Raw genomic sequence first — 22,065 nt, 5'->3', positions numbered from 1 at the left:
GCAGTTACAAACATTTTAATGAAAACCTTTTTAATACAGAGCTTTTACAAATACCCTGGGATAACATATATTATTTTCCAAATATAGATGACAAAGTACAATTTCTGACACAGAACCTAATAAAATTATTTGACAAACATGTACCAATAAAGACCGTCCGCGTTAATAAACCCCCAGCACCTTGGCTTACACCAGCTCTAGAGGCCATATTAAAGGAACGTGATAAGGCTAACTTAAAATATAAAAAATCAAAGTCATTAGCTGATTTTGAAGCTTATAAGCGGGCTCGAAACTTTGCACTTGCTTCTATTCGAAGGGAAAAAAAGGGCTATTTAAGTTTTTTGGAACAACAAAAAAATAGTAAGTTACTCTGGAAAAATCTTAAAAATATGAATGTAAATGTAAGCTCAAAAACTTCTAATAGTGAATTTCCACTTGACTCTGTTAATCCTGATAGTGCAAATGACTACTTTTTGAGTGTATTTAAAAAATCAAATAAATGTGACCAAAAAATACATTTCTATAACACAAATAAACTTAAAAACAACTTGCACTTTCAATTTAATATGATAGATTCCAGTTCAGTGAAAAAAAATATTTATTCCATTAAGTCCAATGCTTCTGGTCATGACAATTTGACACTTTTTATGATAAAGCTTAGCCTTCCTGCTATCCTACCTCATTTGACACATATTGTTAATTCTTGCCTAGAAGCTGGGTATTTTCCAGAGGACTGGAAAAAGTCCATAATTCTTCCTGTTCCTAAGACCAGAAAAGTAACTGCTGTGAATGAACTTCGTCCCATAAGCCTGTTGCCTGTCCTATTTAAAATTCTTGAAAGAACTGTTCACACACAAGTATTAAATTACCTAAATCTTAATAATTTGCTCCCAGTTCATCAGTCAGGCTTTAGGTCTGGACATAGTACTACTACTGCTCTTCTGAACTTAACTGACAACATAATAAGGGCATTAGACAAAAATATTGCGGTTGTCCTAGTCTCCCTGGACTACTCTAAAGCTTTTGATCTGATAGACCATGATTTACTGTGTGCTAAACTAAAATATCTGGGCTTTGACGAATGCTCTGTCTCCTTTTTCAGGTGCTACCTGACAGATAGACAACAGCGCGTACAAATTGGTAACAAGTTTTCTTCTGCTGAGACTGTGATATCTGGTGTACCACAAGGATCTATAATTGGACCACTTTTGTTTCTAATATACATTTTTGACATTTTCCAGGTAATCAAAAATTCAGATTCACAGTCATATGCAGATGATAAACAGGTTTTGCATTATTTTGACCCCAATAAACCAGCAGAAGCTGAAGCATCTCTCAATGACGATCTAAAATCCATCAATGATTACTCAAGAGAACATAACTTAAAGATAAATCCTGAAAAAACAGAGGTACTTCTCTTTTGTTCAGAAAAGCGAAGAAAACTGCTAGAAGGTAGGTTGCACCTGAAACTGGGCGACACAACTTTGGAATTTTCTAAAAATGCGAAGAACTTAGGGCTTATCATTGATACTGATTTAAGGTTCAGAGATCATGTGAATAAGTTACTTCAAAAAAGTTATGTAAAAATGAAAGTTCTCTATGCCAACAGATTTATCTTAGACTTTAATATTAGGAAAAAACTCTGTGAATCTCTGGTTTTGCCAATTTTTTATTATTGTAATATAGTGTACTACCCCTGTTTAGATTTAGTGACAAAAAATAGATTGCAAGTTGTGCAAAATAACTGTTGTCGCTTCATATTTGGTCTGAGGAGATATGATCATGTCTCAGCAGAATTTAAACAATTAAATTGGTTAAATATGTCGGGTGTGGTAAAGCATCATTTTGCTACTTTTCTAATGAGGTTGTTAATATCAAATATTCCTGTATATTTGAGGGAAAAGTTAGTATTTCGAACATTTATTCATAACCGTGAACTTCGTTATGGAAATCACTTTACTATGCCAAAACATCATTCAGCACTCTTTCAAAGAGGTTTTACCTATAATGCAGTATCTTTATATAACTCCTTAGATCCCTATTTAAGAGATATTAGTTTAAACGGCTTTAGGTCTCAGTTTAAAACTTATTTGTTAAATTTACAAAATACTTAGTGTCATTATGAATTATGTTTACTTTTCACTTCTTTTTTGATTTAGAATAGGGATGGTTAAGTGTAAGAGTAGCCTAAGGCTAAACTTCGCCATTTGTATTCTTTAACCTTAATCTTATATGTATATACCTATAAAACATTTAAATCTATGTAATGTATATGCATGATTAATAAAAGACGATTTATTATTATTATTATTATTATTATTATTATTAATTATTATAGGTCTGATGATGCTCTAGTCGGGCGAAACATGTAACCTTTGTCGTTTCATTAAATGTTTCTGTGATGCTGTAGATTTTGTGTTTCTGCCTTTTATAAAAACGTATGACCAGCATCTTTGGGAAAACGGATGAATTTTTCGAGTTATATTCTTTGATCTCTTTCCAAAAACAGACTTTCTCATACTTTCGGCAACTTGATGGAATAGGTTTCCAAAATAAGATATCCTTCTCTAAACAGCAAGCACATCGTTTTTGTTAAGTATGTGGCTTATTTAAATATTCGTTAACGTGTTTAAAATAGAGAGAATTTATTGTTAAATATACGGCGGGACAATGATATTGGGCAGATAGGACTTCCAAGAAGCTTATAACTTTAATTGCATTTCAAAATTTAACCACCTGTGTAGTGAAATGGAATTTAAACTGTTTCATTGGTCTTCATTTTATATTTTGGGTTTCCTAAAAGATTTCTTGACGTAGCCGTACTTTGACAGACCATTCTTAAAAAAGTCTTTAAAAACCCTATTAGTCATTTTATCAAGATAGGATCATATAACATTGCAACGAAAGTTGGGTAGAATTTTCAAGATTAACTCGTCTTTTCATCACCAAGAAATGCATGCTAACAATGAAATTGAAAACAATGGTTAGAATCACTTAGGATCACAGAGTATCTAAGAATGGAAGTTGGACATTTGTTTCTTGTTCGAAGGTAAATTTAATGGATGGAAAACTGTTATTGAGTTGTTCTACAAAATTATCAAACTCAAAACCATTACTTTTTAAAAGTTCAATCAGATATTCCAAAGTTTCTGGTATAGAAATGCTTGGCAACAAAGAAGATACATCGAAAGAAACAAGAATTTCATGTTCACTTAAGATTTAAAGTAGAAACTTTGAGAAGTTGTAAATTGGAGATCCTATATTGAAGACAATTGGTCTGATTTTATTGCCAGGTTTGTGGATTTTTGGTAAACAATATAATTTTGGAATTGTTGGGTTCGAAAGTTGTAACTTGAATTTATTTGATGTCCATAGAAAGAAAAAAGAGAAGAGATAAACTGTATGTACAAATACTTGTAAGAAATCAATAATTTCTTCCAGGCATTTGATGTCTTTAGAAAGAAGAAGAAGAAGAGAGAAGCTTTATGCTCAACTGCCTGTAAGAAATCAATCATTTCTTCCAGGCATTTAATCATTTCTTCCAGGCAGCCTGTAAGAAATCAATCTTTTCTTCCCGGCATTTGATGTCTTTAGAAAGAAGAAGAAGAGAGAAACTTTATGCTCAACCGCCTGTAAGAAATCAATAATTTCTTCTAGGCATTTAATCACTTCTTCCAGGCCGCCTGTGTTGTGAAAACTCACAACAACACCACTTTATTAATTTCCTTTCTGTAAATAACCTAAAATTTAAACAGAACTTGCAACGCCGCTTTATACCCTAAAAATAGATTACGGAGCCGACAGCGCACCTGAGGCTGATGGGAGAAAGAACTTGGGTCGGTCGTAGTAGGTTTTTTGTGGAACGAAGGTTGCGCCGCCCGGTCTCTCTGCTCTAGTTTTTTACAACGTGCCAATTTAAAGAATGGCCCTTGTAAGAAAAATTACAATGTGAAAAGTTGCATTAATTAATAATATAGCTCTGTCTCTCTCTGTACTGTCTCATATAAATTGGTTTGTGTTGATGGTAAAGTTCTCTGTGCCCTAAATACTTAAACGTATTAATTCGTTTAACCCAAGTTATGGAATGGAAGCAAAATGGCGGCCTTTATTATGTCAATAGTGCCTTGTTGTTAAGTGAAGTTGAAGAAGCAATGTAAAGAAAAAGATATTGTACAAGTGTTGTTTTATTTTTTAATCATATTGATTGGTCCTTCGAGCAATTAGACACAACTCAGTCTTGTTGTGTCCCCCTTGGATGATGGGAACAGGATAAGACATCCACCCTTCAGCCTGTAAGAAATCAATAATTTCTTCCAGGCATTTGATGTCTTTAGAAAGAAGAAGAGAGAAACTTTATACTCAACTGCCTGTAAGAAATCAATCATTTCTTCCAGGCATTTGATGTCTTTAGAAAGAAGAAGAAGAAAGAAACTTTATGCTCAACTGCCTGTAAGAAATCAATAACTTCTTCTAGGCATTTAATCATTTCTTCCAGGCAGCCTGTAAGAAATCAATCATTTCTTCCAGGCATTTGATGTCTTTAGAAAGAAGAAGAAGAAGAAGAAGAGAGAAACTTTATGCTCAACTGCCAGTAAGAAATCAATAATTTCTTCCAGGCATTTGACCTCTCCTTTGCTCTTCCTCCTTTTGCTTCTGTTATTCTGGCTAACATTAATTTTGCTAAAATAGATCTAACTCACTCCAAAATACTAAAACATTTACTTCAATCACTCGGGTTAACCATGCATGTAAATACATTACAAAATGTTCTTTGTTGGGTGGAGGATCCAATCAATTCAATTCAAAGTAAATCAATTCCGACGTTCTTTAGGGGTTCAGTTTTGGGCCCCCTTTTATTTTACTCTATGTAAATGATCTAACCAGTGTAAAGATTTTGCCGAGGACATCGTCAAATGGTAAGCAAGTTAAATATTGGTGCGACTCTAACCTCTTAACCTTCAATATATCCAAACGAACTAATTAAAGTTAAAACGAAGTGTCAAAAATATAACAATAGGGAACAATTACTGTGTAGGAGATTCTCGGGACTCTTTATTGACAGCAAAGTGAAGTTTGAAACCCAAATTTGTAATCTGTGTGTCGTAAACCTTATTTGCAAAAAAGAGCATGGCAACATATCGACAATCTCTCTGGCAAGCAATCCTGTCGCCCATACTATATAAAAGGTAAAATTCTTACATTGTCATGTATTTTTATTATGGAATTTGCTTAATGAATAGAAAGTACAGATCAATCTTCTATCCACACAGAACGTATATTCGGACGTGATTAACCTGCCAATCCCATTTTGACAAAGAAGTCTGTGATTTATGACAGTAAGAAACTGTTCAACCATCTACTACCCGTTGGTATTAGGCAAATTAAAGACTATGGAAAATTTAAAGCTAGCGTTAAAAAAAATGCGAATTAACTATGGATTTTATCTATGGATTATTTATTAATTAACTATAGATTATATCATGTCGACGAATAATTCGAGCGCCTATTATTTTATTAATTTTAAGTTAATTTATATATGTTTTCCTATGATACTTGTGTCAAATTTAAATTGTCCATATGTATTACTACTTGCAGTTGAACAGGTAAAAGTTACCACATCTTTTCTTATAAATTTGTATAATGCTACATGTTCCCCAGAATCTAAGTTACTTAGATATATTTGTTTAATAAGAACATGTGACGTACCTACATTTCTTTAAGAGAAATTATCTGTAAAGATGTACCTTCATACCGTAACTTCTTATGCATAAATAATTTGTTTTTTTTTTATTGTCATAAAATCAATTTCCTTTAACCTAACCTATGAAGCCTAGAGTTCAAATAGTACCGGGCCAAAAATTAGATTGCATTATCCGAATTTAACTTTTTAAGGACGAAATCATTGTAACCTACTTGGTCGTTAGTTAGATCCATATCGTCATATAAGGTGCAATATTTCGTAGGCCTGGATACACCTTTAATGCTCGCATGCGAAACCAAATAGAAATTCTGTCTGTTCGGGTCTACAATGTGGGTATCGACGCAAGTGCCTGTAACAAAATATTATTATCATAAACGCTAAATATTCATAAATAATTTGAGGGTTTACCGGCAGGAACGTTAAAATTGCCGGGTCTATCCGGTCGTCCCTGGTCCTCCGAATCTCGATCGTTAACCGGAAACAATCTCGTATGATGACGCTTTTGCACTACCAGAAAAGCGATTTTCGGATTATAACCGTCCTTTTGCAACTCATAACAAGCTTGTTGGATGGCCTGCAAGTAGTAAATTATCCCTGGTAATAAACGAATCCTTTAAATATCTCTAAGAGGCTCACCTTTAATTCCATACAAAGTACGTGAGAGAATTGTCCCTCGGACACGCCGTCCCTAAAGTAGAAGATCTTCTCGGGCTTGGCACCCATATTTTTCTTGTGAAAGAACAATAGTTGCTCTTTAACGACGTTTTTTAAATCCACGATATATTCCATTTTTGGCTCTTGTAGCCTGATGGTGACGTTGTATTGAAACCCGGTCGGATCGTGGGATGCGATGATCGCAGCAACGCTCGGTATATCACCTAAAAATCATTCGAAAATGTTACTTTATCCTAGGATTGATATTTTATTTATTTATTTAAAAAGTACACTATAAAAATAAAGTTCGAATTGGTACGTTCCGAACTTACAAAGCACACTTAATCTTCTTTTAAAACTAATTAGTTTAAACTATTAGCAAATAAATCGATTCTATTAAAGTTAGATAATTATATTTTTTCATACGTTTAGAACGTATAGACCTAGAACATACATTGAGTAGAATACCAGATCAAAGTGACAAACAATCAATACAGCGATTCAACAATTTAATGAGGTAAGGAGTAAGTTTTCCGTTCTTTGCTTCAGACTCTAAACCAACCAGCTGCAGACTGATATATCTGGGTACATTTAGGTACATGTGGAAATCTAAACTTAAGTATTTTGTAAATATTTAAAACGGGCTTAAATTACCCCCAAATCTTACTTTACACAAACGATACCTATTAATATCGTTGAATTAGGATTTTTTTCTTATGAAAATTCATGAATTTATATTTTTCTGTGTCAAGTTGCTAACCAAGAGGCTAACCTGGAAATAGACTTTTGTACAATTAAACAGTCAGTAATAGAATTTATAATATAATACAACTTTAAGTCATCTGCATACAACAAAACTTACTACATTTTTAATAACATAAAGACAATATGGCTAATAAAGAGTAAAAAATTACTAAGAGGTCAAGCCTCAACTGCCTGGAAGAATCGATAAATTTTTAATTACGGTTTAAGTTAAAATTAATTTTTCAAGTCGAGGCCGGTGGCTTTTTGGGATTTTTTTAAATTTCAAGAGTTTTAATTAACATTATTAATGATGTTAACGTTAAAAATTGTTCTACAATTCCATGCAGTTGAAGCATTTGAATTATGATTAAGCCTCAACTGCCTAGAATAATCAATTATTTAATTGACATTTAAGTTGACGATTTTTTTTACAAATCCGGGCAGTTGATTTTTTTGGGATTTTTTTGCATTCTTCCCGATTTGCTTCTTTTTCAAAATTCTTAAGTCAAGGATTCCTTCATATTTACATCGAAAAGTTAGATATCGGACTGACGTGCACAACTTGAATATTAGAAGAAAACAGTTATTAACTATTCCTTCACACAATAAAGAATTTTTTAAGAGATCGTTTTCTTACTTAATAGCACACTATACTAACAAATATTGTATAAATGATTTTACCATGTCAGAAAAAACTTTTAAGATGAAAACTAAACTAATTCTAATAAATCAATAACAAATTACTCACTTAAGTATTTATAATAAAAAATTGTTTTTTATTTTTATTTTTAAATTATAAAATCGAATTATTTATATGTGCCAACCTTTTCCTTGTCCAATTCCAGTTCCTTTTCCTATTCTCTCCTTATCCCATCAGTATGCTTTTTATTCGTGTTGTATTAACTTTCTTCTTTTTTTCTTTAACTGGGAAAATGCTTTTGTTTATTATTTATAAGTGTCATTTATAATTTATAATTATTAAATATATATAAGGCCTCAACAGAATTCAGGGAATCTCGCAGGGGTTGTTCCCTGGAAGTCTGAAAACATGGCCTATTAGTCACCTTCTGGAATTTTATTTGTATTTGTATAAAATTTATGTTCTATAGATATTTTTTAATTGTTTCAATACACATTAAATGTGCTCTTTGTAAAGAACGAACTATTCAAGATGTGATATGCATTTGGTTTATAACAGAATTGTAATTTTTTATTTTTCTGGTGATTAATAAAAGTCTTATTATTATTATTATTATTATTATTATTTTCCTTTCGGTCAAAAAATAGACTATTATTCGTAAACAATTTCTCTTAATTCCTAAATGATGTAGTTTGTCGTCAATTAATGTTGGATTCGGAATTTGATCCTCCTTTTTAACTGGTCGGTTATTTAAGGTTATACTATATTGATTCTGATGCATATCATTGGATAGATGGTGAGTTTTGTTAGTAATGATTTTTAGGCCTAATTGCTTTTGATTTCTATAATCGTATTCTGCAATTCATCCCGAGCTATCATCACCAAATTAAATGTAACTTATTCTTCAGTTCTTTTCGATCGGTCAGAATTTCTGTTAGAGGTTTTATAATACCTATAAGAGTCTACATAAGAAATATAATGCTACAAGAAGTGCAAATGATAATGTAGTCAATAAAAATGGCTTTGGATGTCATTATATAAGCCTGGACAGCATTTAGACATTCCGCCATACGATTCGGCACCGCATTCGGATCAACGAATTTATCACTTATGTACTTGATTATATTACTTATGTACCATACAAAGTAACAACGGATCCTATGGTGGAATGTCAAAATGTGTCTCGAAAATTTTATTTCACAATCCTTATTGAGTTCCTTACGTGCAGATTTATGTAATATTTTAACACTTATTTGGCTTGTTTATTTCTTATTTCCATTCGATATTTCAGAATATTTTAGTTCGAATTGAATTTATCTGCTGTTCCGTTGAAATGCTGCATATTAACTAAAGCCCATGGTAAATTAGAAAAACTACTACCACTGAATGTTTTTAGTATAAAATCCAATTAATAGTGTGTTCATATAAATAAAAACGTGCGCTAACTTATGTATTTAAGTGTATATATAAAGAGGTCATATTTCTTTGTAGTCCTTGGGATGATTAAGTTTGATCATCTAACAGCCCTATTTTTTTACTTACTACGGTAAAACTAACAAATTTAGTTTACAAAAGTAGCATTTATCATTAAAGATAAGATTTTTAGGTAATAAAATATCCAATTTGCCCTTATTCTATATTAAGCTTAAAGATTACCTGCAAGAGGTCCGGGATGCGTAACATCCGCACCGAGCAACATAAAGGGACGCGAGTCGCTTATTACGGACGGTTTTCTGAGAAACGTATGATTGATCCCGTCCAATTTCCCATTTACTTTTAATAAGATATTTGCTGCAGTCATCGGATTTAATTTCCTCAATGTGGCACTCTTGATGCATTGGGTCAAACAACCAGCTTTTACCTGCAAAAAAAGGCCATTTTAAAAATTGGCTATATTACGTTAATATAATGGGGGAGGTCTACTAGATAATACATTGGCAAGTTACTTCGTTAATTGAGGCATTTTCCAGTTTTGGAAGTACACCTTTATCTCTAATAGGAAAAGAGTTACGATGTTTTTTGGAAACCCCTTGAAGCGATCAATAAAGACATTTTCTAGAAAAATATGGAGCTGAGCGCCTGGAATATTCTCAAAAATTTGAATATTTTGAAGAAAATGAATGCCTGGAATTTTTTAAAAAATTATTATTAATTCATCAATTATTTTGAAGTATAGGAATTAATTTTTCGAAAATTTTTGGAAACTTTCAGGCAATAATCCCGTAGTCAATCTCGTAAAATATCACTTTAATTGTTCTAGAGAATGCCTGCATTTTTTCCAAAAATTTGATAATTTCAAAAAAAATCGTAAATTTTTTTGAAATAATTATTCCAGGCACTCATCTTCGATTCTTTTAGAAAAATTTAGAAAAAGTGCCTGGAATATTTGTAGTTATTCTCCCTATTTTTCTAAAGAATGTCCGTAATTTATTAAATTTTTCAAAGAATGCCCGGCATTCATGCATCTAGTGCCTAGAAATATTTGACGAATTTTTGAAATTTTTAAAAATTTTTAAGAAATTATTGAAAATCATTACATTAAGCATTCTTGCTTCGAAATCTGTGATTTTTCTCAAAAACTATTGATTTATCGAATTTTTTTATTGATGCATTAAAGTTGCTCTATCGATGGGAGCATATTCCAGTCTTGGAATCAGGTCTTTATCTCTAACAGGAAAGAAATTGTGAAGTTTTTGGGAAATCACCCGAAATATAAAAATGGCAAAACATACAGACAAATTGTTATTTTTCTTAAAAACTATTAATGTCTCATATTTTTTTATTGGCCTAAAAATTATTTTAATAATTTCCAGTTTTGGGATTACGCCTTTATGTATAACAGAAAAAAAACGGCAAGGTTTTTGTAAAATCATCTGCAAAATAAAAACGCCAAAAAAACAGATAGATACGATATATACACTGGTGGCCAAAAGTAGATTGACAACTACTTATTTTTCAAATTTGTTTATATCACGGTTTAGGAAATGATAAAATCAGGTGGGACAGTACCTGAATAAAAAACAACGGAGCCTATTAGTAATGTTTAATTATATTTAAACTATTTATTCGTAATACCCAATTATATTAAAAAAAAAATTTAAAAACTAAACAATTTTCAAGTGGCCAAAATTAAATTGACAAATTCAAAGCTTCCTAAAATAAAAAAGTGGAATAGAAAATTTAAAGGGTTTTATTCAATAATGCGTTGCATAGCCTCTATTTCTTCTCACTTCCACCAACCTTTTGGGCATTGACCTAATTAAATTGTCAATATAGGACGTGTCAACGGATATCCAGCATGCCTTCAAAACTTCAAAAAGTTCTTATTTATTTTTGAAATGTTTACATCGGATGTGACGATCAATGTAATCCCAAATGTTCTCGATCGGATTTAGGTCCGGTGACTGTGACGGCCATTTGATAACATTAATTTTTTTTGGGTCAACCATTGCTTAACGACCTTGGATGCGTGTTTCGGATCGTTATCATGTTGAAAGTAATGGTTGAGTGGCATAACTTCATCAGCGCATAAGGTACCATAACATCCTGCAGTATGTCTTTATACATGAAACGATCCATCGTGCCTTCTATCAAGTGTAGTGGACCCATCCCACAGCCCGAAAACACCCCCACACCATCACGAAACCACCTCCATGCTCGACTGTGGACACCGTATCTTTGGGATCATATCTTTGGTTCACAGGACGCCTAAAATATCTTTTGCCATCCGAATTAATCAAATTGAACCTTGATTCATCACTAAAAATATCCTTTTTCCATCGGAGACTAGTCTCGTCCAGTGACTATGTTCTCGAGCAAAGCTCAATCGCGCCCATACGTTATTTAAACTTAGCAGTGGTTTCTTTGCAGGGCGTCTTCTTTTTAAATCACTATATTAAAGTGTCCTTCTAATGGTACGACAACTAACTATGTGCCAAATACCTAAATTTGATTGTTATTATGATAATGCAGATTTTAACGTTTTTGATGGTTTATTGATATACACCAAAAAATCCTTAAACCCTATAATATGCACAGGGAAGCAGATTACAAGTAGAATTAGTATTACTAACTTAACTTTTATCTTGGAAAATGTATGTGTTAGCTTGGAGGTTTGCTATCGCTCCCCAAATTCTAATACACTCAACTTTTTAACTGATTTAAGCCATTACCTTGAAAATAAAAAAAAATGTGATGTAGCCTTATTTTTAGGGGACATAAACTTGAATATTTTAAATGATGGTGACAATATGGTCAATCAATATGTATCACTTTTAAATAGCCATGGCTTTTTTTCATTATATGAGGATGTTACTAGACCTGATTCACAAACTTGTATAGATCATGTATTTCTCAAAACTAAAATTAAAGAAAATATACTTAAATTTAATCCATATATAGTAAATCACGATATAACAGATCACTTGCCTATATTAATAAATATTGTTTCAAATAAAAATAAACCAGAAAACTCTAAAATAAATGACATAACAATTAGAAACATAAATTATCAAAAATAAATCGAATTGGCCAAAAACAGAAACTGGAATAAAATATCTACACAAAACGACCCTAACTTAGCCTTGAATCTTTTGGTAAAAAATATATCTGAAATAATAAATCAGTCATACTATGAAAGAGTGTTAAACACAAGAGTTAAAAAAATTAAACCTTGGATATCGCAAGGTATAATTACTTCAATAAAAAATAGAGACAAATTAAAACAAAAATTAAGGAAAAATCCTACACCAGAAAAAATCTTTGAATATAAACAGTACAGAAATAAACTGAATAATCTGATCAAAAATACAAAAAATGATTACTACAAAAATAAAATTCAGGAAAATAGTAATAGCATAAAAAAAATATACAATTTTATAAATGAGGCTGTAAATGAAAATGGGAATGAGGGTAAGGGGGAAATAAAAATGATTAGGTCGCAAAATGGTGATCAAATAATAAATCCTATAGAGATCGCTAATCATTTTAACAAGCATTTCATGAATGTTGGTTTAAACCTATCAAAAAGCATTAATACTCCCCCTCACCCCTTCACAATAAACAGGACATTCCCAAACTCCATGTATTTGAAACCCGTTACTCAGAATGAGATAATTAAATATATAAATTCTTTAAAAAATAATGGCTCACCTGGTAAAGATGAAATTTCTGTAAAAATCTTAAAACTGCTCCATATGCACATTTTACCACCACTTGTACATATTATAAACTTAATTTTTAAAACTGGTGTAGTGCCAAGTCATTTTAAAGTATCTGTGGTGAGTCCAGTTTTTAAGTCCGGAAGTAAGGAATTGATGGATAATTATAGACCAATAAGTGTCATCTCTAACCTGGGAAAAGTCTTCAAAAAATGCTTTAAGGATAGACTGTTATGTTATTTTGACCAAAATAATGTACTATCAAAAAATCAATTTGGTTTTACTCGAGGAGTCAGTACAATAGATGCTATATATGAGCTTGTTAGTGATATAACTAAAAGTATGGACAAAAATAAAAAGTGCCTTGCGGTGTTTCTCGACCTAACAAAAGCATTCGATACAGTGTCACACCAAATAATATTACAAACATTAGAAAAATATGGTATCAGAGGCAAAGTATTACAACTTTTACAGAGTTATCTATCAAACAGAATGCAATACACCAAGATAAAAAGTAACCTTAGCGATCCTGATATCATTAAAATTGGAATACCGCAGGGCACTGTACTAAGACCCCTACTTTTCAATGTTTATATAAATGCAGTGAATGATATAAAAACTCTTGGCAAAGTAATATCCTATGCAGATGATACAGGAATTATATTTATGGACACATGGCAAGAGGCAAAAGTTAAGTTTCAAGAAGGTCTATCATTAATCAAAAATTTTTTCGACACCTTTAAATTGTCACTAAATCCAAAAAAATCTAAATATATAGCATTTTCCATAAACAGTTTAAATAGACCAAACTTTCAAAATATTATTGTAAACAATATTAATGAACCAATTGCACAGGTAAACTCTATAAAATATTTGGGAGTCCATATAGACAAACATCTAAAATGGGATATACACATTGATTATTTAACAAAAAAGATAAAGGCACTCTTACATAAATTTTATTTACTAAGGGAAATTTTGTGCAGAAAACTGATTGTGTTGATCTATAAAGCTCTTGTGGAACCCCTATTAAGGTATGGGATATTGATTTGGGGTGGGGCATATGAAAACAGTCTAAAAAATCTTAAAACAATACAAAACTCAATAGTAAAGATAATGTTAAAGAGACCTAGGTTATTTTCAACAAAGCAATTATATAATTCTGAAATACAAGATTTGAAAACTCTTTTTATAACAACCTGTTGCTCTTATGTTCATAAATTCTATGGTAAACAAAGTATAATAAACCATAGACACCAAACCCGAGCTAATAAACACCAGCAAATTGTACTACCTTATATGATTCGAGATTTTGGTCAACATTCGGCAGTATTTTTAGCTCCAAAGTTTTATAACCTTCTCCCAGAAAATGTCAAACAACAGAAATACTACAAAAAGTTTAATGAGCATGCCCTAAGTTATATATTAGGAAACAAAAGAAAATTTTGTTGATTGATCATATGTGCTTGTATCAATATTCTGCTTTTCACCAAACTTTTTATTTTCTTACTCGATAGCAATCACAACATAAATACATAAGGGAAAAAGAAAAAAATCTCAGTATGGACATTTATTCAATTATTTATTTTGTTTCAAATATTATAGGTTTTAGGTACCAAAGACTAGAAAATTCTGTAAAATACTACATAATACCTTTGTAGTTAAAATGTATATGTGTATATAGTATATGAATCTTTTTTTTTTCTCTTTTTCTCATTTTTATTGTCTGGTTTTTGATTTTTGTTATGTAGTTTTGGGTAAACTTATTTAAAATGTTAAATATTGTGAACTAATTTATATAACGGCTGGCCTGCTAAGGGTAACAACATTGATATATTAGAATTTTTAAATTGTTTCTACCATAGCACATACAGATACTCTGGTATCTAGGTGCTTTATATTCTTAGAATTGTAATATTTTATATTGAAGTTGAATATATTGAATTGAATTGAATATTGAACTGAACCCACACCTTCTTCTTCCAAATGCAGCTTGATTTCTTTTGAAGTTGCGAATGGGTCAAGTTTTGCTTTTTTCAAAATTAATTTGTCAACACGACTAGTGGTCTTCTTTGGTCGCCCAGTTTTTTTTAGAGGAACAACACTTCCACGGAGATTAAAATTTGTTATTATTTGACTTACTGTTGCCCTCAAAAGAGAACATTTTCGAGCATTATCCGCCTGTTTAACCCCTTTCAGGTAATCGTCGATTATTCGCATCTTAATATCGATCGATAAAGTTATACCGCGTGACATTGTGAATATTTTTCAAAACTAATAGTAAGGAAAGTAAAATCAACAGAATCCAACGCATAAAACTCAGAGACTGAATAAATATGTTGTTTGTCAATCTACTTTTGACCACCAGTGTATAAAAAGTGGAGATAAAACCGTTCATAAAACTTTTTAAAAAAAAATTTATCATGGTTCATCAATGTGTGGTGTGTAAGAAAATGAATTATTCTTATCCGTACTTAATATTTCGTAGATAACTAAAAACGATTCCTTAACCTTGGTCTTTTCAATTATGGCGTGGGTCAGTAGAGTATACATTAAAAGTAAAATCTTTAAAACAATAATTTTTTATTCGAATTTGTATCTAATGCTTAATATAGGAGAGGATAGTTAACGTATATATTTTATTATACTTTAGAAATGATACCTAGTACTGTAAATGACACCATATCTTTGATGATAATATTTTATCAAAACACTCAATTTACAGTGGTGGCCAAAAGTATGGAAACTTTTTTAATTTGTATTTTTTTTTTTAAGAAACCAGGAAATATAATAAAGTTACTCATATTGTGATAAAGTATATATAATATATTACTTAACGTAACATATTAATTTGAAATTAAACGTATTATAAAAAGAAAATGAAATAAAATTAATATTTTCTTGGCCAAAAGTTTGGAAACTGAAGAAAGTTATTTATATAAATTACATCTAAATCAAAATCTGCTAATATTTTGTGGCATATCCCTCCGAATTTATTACTTCTCTACATCTTCGTGGCATAGAATCGACAAGTCTTGCACAGTCTTCACTGGAAATGGCAGCCCACTCAGTTTGCAGTATTTCCCACAGCCTTGTTTGAAATCGAACGGTTTCGAATCTTCCTGTCCAAATGATCCCATAAATTCTCTATGGGATTCAGAACTGGGGACTGTGAAGGCCAATCCATTAAAGCAATACTCTGTTCAGTTTTTCACAAATTGGAACTTGTGTTTAGGGTCGTTCTCTTGCTGAAACAACCATCTCAATGGCATTTCCTCCTCAGCATAAGGCAACATGTTCTCCAATGTGTCTTTGTATAGAAAACGGTCCATTATTCCATCAATTTTAACCAGGGGGCCAACACCTGATCGGGAGAAACAACCCCACACCATTACGCTTCCACCACCATGTTTTACCGTAGGCATTTGGTATTTGTGGCTGTACCTTGTACCTTTTGGTCGCCGGACATAACGTTTCCCATCACTCCCAAATCATTGAAACTTACTTTCGTCACTAAACAATACAGTATTCCAATTTTGGTGAGACCAGGTAAGATGATCTCGTGCAAATTTCAAGCGATCCTTCCTATTTTTCTTTGATATTAGTGGGTTCTTTACAGCAACTCTTCCAAAAAGCCCCACTTCATTTAGCCTTTTTCTCACCGTGCGAGCAGACACAGAAATCCCCATTTCAGTCATTTCTCCAGAAATATCTATAGAAGTTTTCTTTGGATCGTTCATCGATATTCTTTTCATTACCTTCATAGCCCTTTTGGACAACTTTCTTGGTCTTCCTTGCTTGTGGGCTACCGAAACATTTCCTCTCTCTTCAAATTTTTTAATTATTTTTGAAATCGTGTCTTTTAAAATTTAATTTTTACTTATTTCAATTTGTTTATAACCCTTCTGGTATAGTTCAACTATTTTACTTTTCAAATCACTAGATAAGTATTTACACTTAGACATGATGCCTGTCTTCACTCAAACAAAATTGTACCGTTAAACAACTTGTAGTAAATAATTCTTATGATTTTATTAAAGGTTTCCATACATTTGGCCACCACTGTATGTATGAAACTAAAAAACAAATAGACCTTAAAAAATCGAAGTAGAAGTGTAAATACCAAAACAATTTTATTTAGAAATGAATGACTTTATGTACCTATGTATATGACATTACACTTTACTTATATACATTACACTTTAGTTTACTATGTAAATATAATGTAATTTTAATTTAATTTATATGAATGAAGCTAAACTTTTTAATTTAATTGCAATATGTAAAAAGCGGAGTTATTTTGGGTTATATTATAACTCCAGTAGTGATGTGCAACGATTACTGATACTGATACTGATTACTGATACTTTATATCTAAGTATCAGATACTTTGGATTCGTTACAAAGTAGTCATTACTTGTTAGCTGTTAGTGAATATACAAGCGAATATTAAGATTTTATATGAAAACCTATATTAAATTTAGGGATTGCTTTGGCGTTTGTTATATTTTTTGAGTTCTAATAAAAAGTAATCAAGTAATCGAGCACGACGGACGAATTCAAATACTTTTACCTAGAACAAGGTATTGAGTATCGAAGTATCAAGCAACTGCGTGGCGACTGGCGACAACGCCGGGTAAATATAAATAGGTATTATTCATTAATTATTATTGTTTGGCCGATCGGCGGCGGTTTATTTCATTTTAATTTCATTTTATTAACAATATTGCCATATTTTACTTATAAAATATATTTAGTACGCATAAGCAGCCACCGGTGACATGAAAATTTGGGATTTAAAAAAGTATTCGAGTAACGAGTAGTTCGGGTTGAAGGATTCGATTACTTCGAATCGTCGCATTTATCAGATCTTAAAGTATCGAGTAGATACTATCCGCACATCTCTTAACTCCAGCCTAAAAAGACTGTTTGTAAATATTATAATAATATAGGTAAATCTTGAGTATGTTTTATTTCACACTTAATATATTTTAATACCAGAAAACTGAAAAACTGCAAGAAGCTTTATTCCCTAGATAGTTTTAAAATATAATTACAAATTTTAATATGAATAAAAATTGATATTTTTTTAAAACTTTTATATTATGCATAGAAGGAACAAAGTAACCTTCTTTTAACAAAGCAGCCTCTCTAAATAATTTTTCAATTTTTTTTTTAACTATTATTCAGTTTTCTTTAAAGCCAAGTTACGCCACTTGTCGATTGAAATAATAGTCGAATACCATGTGACAGCGCGATGCGTTGTTAAACGATTGATTTTTCCTTTATCTTCGTCCTTCTTATGATAAAATATTGTAGGCTTTCTCTCTCCGGTCTCTGATCGTAAACAAAGCGAATTTATGAATGAAATGTTACATCTCCTAAAATGACAATAAAAATTGTCATTTTTCTCAAAAACTATCGATTTTGCAGATTTTTCTATTGAGGCGTAAAAGTTGCTTTATCGATTGGAGCTTATGCCAGTCTTGAAATCAAGTTTATATTATCTCTAACAGGAAAACACATTTTCATGTCAATACACAAAAGATGCCCTGTTTGTGCCCATGTCATTTTTTTAACTCCCTGTCTCTAATAAAAAGAATGTTGTGGGGTTTTTTGAAAATGACACCTGAAACCCAAAAAATGACAAAAAACTCAACAAAGATAATCGTTTTCCGAAAGTGAGAATTACTAGCTTAATATTATTATAATAAGAACCATTTTAAATAGTCTATTTACCTCGGAAGCGTTTTTGACACTCGAATAGATCGCGTCTCCTCTCGTTTGGGGCAAAATGACAAAAATAATATCGTACCCGCACTTTGTTTGGTCGCTAAAGAATTGCTCGAGTTCTCCCTGACTCGGACCGTTCCGCGCGTTTCTCATTCTCACTTGCGGATAATCCGGATTACTCTTGAATTGTATTCCGCACTGTCTCGACGCACCAGTTAACTAAAAACAAACCGCGAAAAATTAATTAAAGGTCTGTATAAAATTTTTTTTTTGAAAATATTTATACTTACGGCAAATTTAACCGCCTCCAAGTCTCCCTGTCTGCAGTACGAATCCAAACTGACTATGGCCCAACGTTCAACGGTTTTCGCTACATAGAAATGGTTGTTACGCCAGGTTCCTCGGTCTACGCGAGCAGTGCTATTATTACCTTAAAGAAAATGTGCTGTATTGCGTAAAAAAAAATGTAACAGTTGCTAGTTTAAGTTGCTGAAGCAATTTGCCAGACAAAATTGAATTATTTATAATGTGTACCAATGGTTTAATGAAAGCTGTTATTGCATGTTTAACTCAACAAGACATAACAACTGCTGCACTTATTTTTAAAATTTTATGTCAAAAATTTCTTTGTCATCAAACAACTCTAGAGGAATACTTACAGAGTTATATGGATTAACTGTGGAACATGGAATATGCAGTTGTGTTTCTAGTAATTGTGTTGCTGCTTCAGTGAGATATTTGTTAAATTTATTCTCTACATCAGTATTGTTATTCTCTATAACATAGCTTTCATTATCTTTTCCCAATATTTCATTTTGCACTCCCCATGCACTTCTTGTTTTATTGTTATTGCTTATGATTTTATTGCTGTAGTAATTTTCCTTTTTGTTAGTTTACAGTTTATCATATTCCTTTTTGGATTCTATATACATGTTCTTAAATATGCTATTTTTTTAAACATATAACCTATCTAAATTAATTTTGCAATTCTCAATTTCCTGGTCACACTGCCAAAGTTTGGATTTATCTTTATTTTTGACATTTTTTAACGCAAAACACCCATCAAATGACATGCACAATAATATTTTCAAGAAATTCCATTGTTCATCAAGACCATTGTCTTCAATTTGATATAATTGTTTCCACCTATAAACTACATGTTTATATCTTGATATATCTAATATACAGGGTGTTCATTTGAAAACTTCCCACCATGGATTTATCGAAAACCACTGTTTAAAAAAAAAAACGCCGAAATCGACAAAAAGGTTTGTCAAGGGGGACAACCTAAAATTACTTCACCTCCTTTCATCCTCTGCCCCCCAGGGTCATCCCCTTAAAAATTTTAAATGGCAAGTCTTTTATTTTGACGTTTGATTTTTTTAAATCGGTCGATTCTTTTTCGAGAAAATTAGAAAAATCATCGTTTATCTTAATTTATTCAGATGGAAAACAAAAACATGAAAATATCAGTTTTTATTTCAATAAGTGTTCAAAATGTTGCCCGTTTTTGGCCAAAACAATGATAACGGCGATGTTCAAATTCCTGACCGACATTTTCAAAAAAATGTTGTGGGATATCATGGCAGCTGTCGATGATGCGTTGACGAAGTACATCCAAACTTTCAGGTTGGGGAGTAAACACAATAGATTTCAAATGACCCTTTCAATGAGAAAAAAGTCTAACGGCGTTATATCAGGAGATCTAGCAGGTCATTCTATAGGCCCCCTTCACCCTATCCATTTATCTGAAAACTCGTCGTCTAGCCAGTGCCGAACGGAAAGAACATAGTGAGGAGGAGCGCCGTCTTGCTGGAAATATATTTCAACCTCATCAAGTATAGGGTTTCCATCATCATCGATTTGGTTTTCAATGGATTCAGTGATAAGCGGATTTATGGTATTTTCCAACATATCCAAATAAATGTCTCAATTTAAATTTTCGTTAATAAGTAATGGCCCAATCACTGTATGTCCTAAAATGCCTGCCCATGCATTAATTTTTTGAGGGTACTGGGTTATGCCTTTCTACAAATGCATGAGGATTTTCATTGCTCCAATATCCAATACAGTTATGCTTATTAACAAATCCATTTAGATAAAATGTGCATTTATCTCTGAAGCAGATATTCTTTACATGAATAGTATTATCATTAATCACTTCAGTCATTTTTTCACAAAACTCAACTCGCCTATCGAAATCGTCTTCGGTTAACTCTTGCAATATTTTTATTTTGAATGGATGAAATTTATCAAGTTTGGTAACTGTGTGAACAGAGCCTAATGAAATACCAGTGGCAGCAACAATTTTGCGTAATGTATTAAAATTTATTCCAAAACTTCGGCGAAAAATTCGCCGACGATCCAGTTTCAGTAAACTTAGTAACAAGGTCCAAAACATACCTATGCGAAGTTATCTTCTCCGGATGTCTGGCGTTAAACGTGACGGCAGTTTGCCAAGCACATTGATGTTGGGCACCATAAATTAGAATAATTTCCACTCTTTCGGCTAGTGTGTCTACAACCATTTTGGAAGTAAAATTTCCAATTCAACAAATAAATTTTCACTATTCCAAGACTGTCACAAATGTAACTGACAGCAAAATAAATTCTTTCAATCAATCAATACAGTTTGCCCAGGATATCTGTGTTGATGAAAAGAATGTGGAAAAAATTCAGGTTCGTTTTTTCCACGTCTAATCTTCGGAATTGCTGTTTATGTTAGTAGTTTCCATTTTAAATTTAATTATAAACGAATTGTAGATTTGGCAAACCCTAACGGGCAACATTTTGAGCACTTATTGAAATAAAAACTGATATTTTCATGTTTTTGTTTTCTATCTGAACAAATTAAGATAAACAAAGATTTTTCTAATTTTCTCGAAAACGAATCGACCGATATAAAAAATTCAAACGTCAGAATAAAAGACTTCGAAATACCTTTTAAAAAAGCTATTACTCGATACCCCTTGCCATTTAAAATTTTTAAGGGGATGACCCTGGAGGGCAGAGGGTGAAGTAATTTTAGGTTAGAAACTTGTCCCCCTTGACAAACCTTTTGACGTATTTCGGCGTTTTTTTTTTTAAGAGTGGTTTTCGATAAATCCGTGGTGGGAAGGTTTCAAATGAACACCCTGTATAATTGCAACTTTACAGTAAACGAAAGAAAAAAATGAAAACATCATTAAACAGGCCAACACATGGAAGTTCTTAAAGAAATTATCTTAGTATGCAAGCATTGTTTATCTTTGTAGTTTTTTGAAGATTATTCTTTATGATTCACTGTAGGACAGCTTTGTAATTAGCTGAATCATCACTTTTTATTGCTTAAAAACAGTTAAAACTAAAGTGAATTTTCCCAAATCTGAAGGAAATTAAATTCATGTTGTTAATTAAATGTGCAACCAATGGGGAAGATAATTGCATATCTAGAT

General features: G+C 31.8%; 1 protein-coding gene across 7 annotated transcripts in view; it reads right to left on the bottom strand.

Annotated features, from left to right (window-relative positions):
• LOC126737497 (protein argonaute-2-like) overlaps positions 1 to 22,065 on the bottom strand; it is a 63,272-nt gene that overhangs the window by 2,157 nt on the left and 39,050 nt on the right. For all 7 annotated transcript variants that reach the window (XM_050442411.1, XM_050442414.1, XM_050442412.1 and 4 more), the window contains 6 exons: positions 18,922 to 19,061; positions 18,638 to 18,850; positions 9,396 to 9,600; positions 6,338 to 6,579; positions 6,110 to 6,275; positions 5,914 to 6,050 (listed from right to left, as the gene is read on the bottom strand). In XM_050442411.1, coding sequence (XP_050298368.1) covers positions 5,914 to 6,050; positions 6,110 to 6,275; positions 6,338 to 6,579; positions 9,396 to 9,600; positions 18,638 to 18,850; positions 18,922 to 19,061 — 1,103 coding nt within the window. The remainder of the gene's footprint in view (positions 1 to 5,913; positions 6,051 to 6,109; positions 6,276 to 6,337; positions 6,580 to 9,395; positions 9,601 to 18,637; positions 18,851 to 18,921; positions 19,062 to 22,065) is intronic.

The sequence above is a fragment of the Anthonomus grandis genome, chromosome 6 (genome assembly GCF_022605725.1).
Source record: "Anthonomus grandis grandis chromosome 6, icAntGran1.3, whole genome shotgun sequence".
NCBI classification, from domain to species: domain Eukaryota; kingdom Metazoa; phylum Arthropoda; class Insecta; order Coleoptera; family Curculionidae; genus Anthonomus; species Anthonomus grandis.
This window is presented reverse-complemented; position numbering and strand designations above follow the sequence as displayed.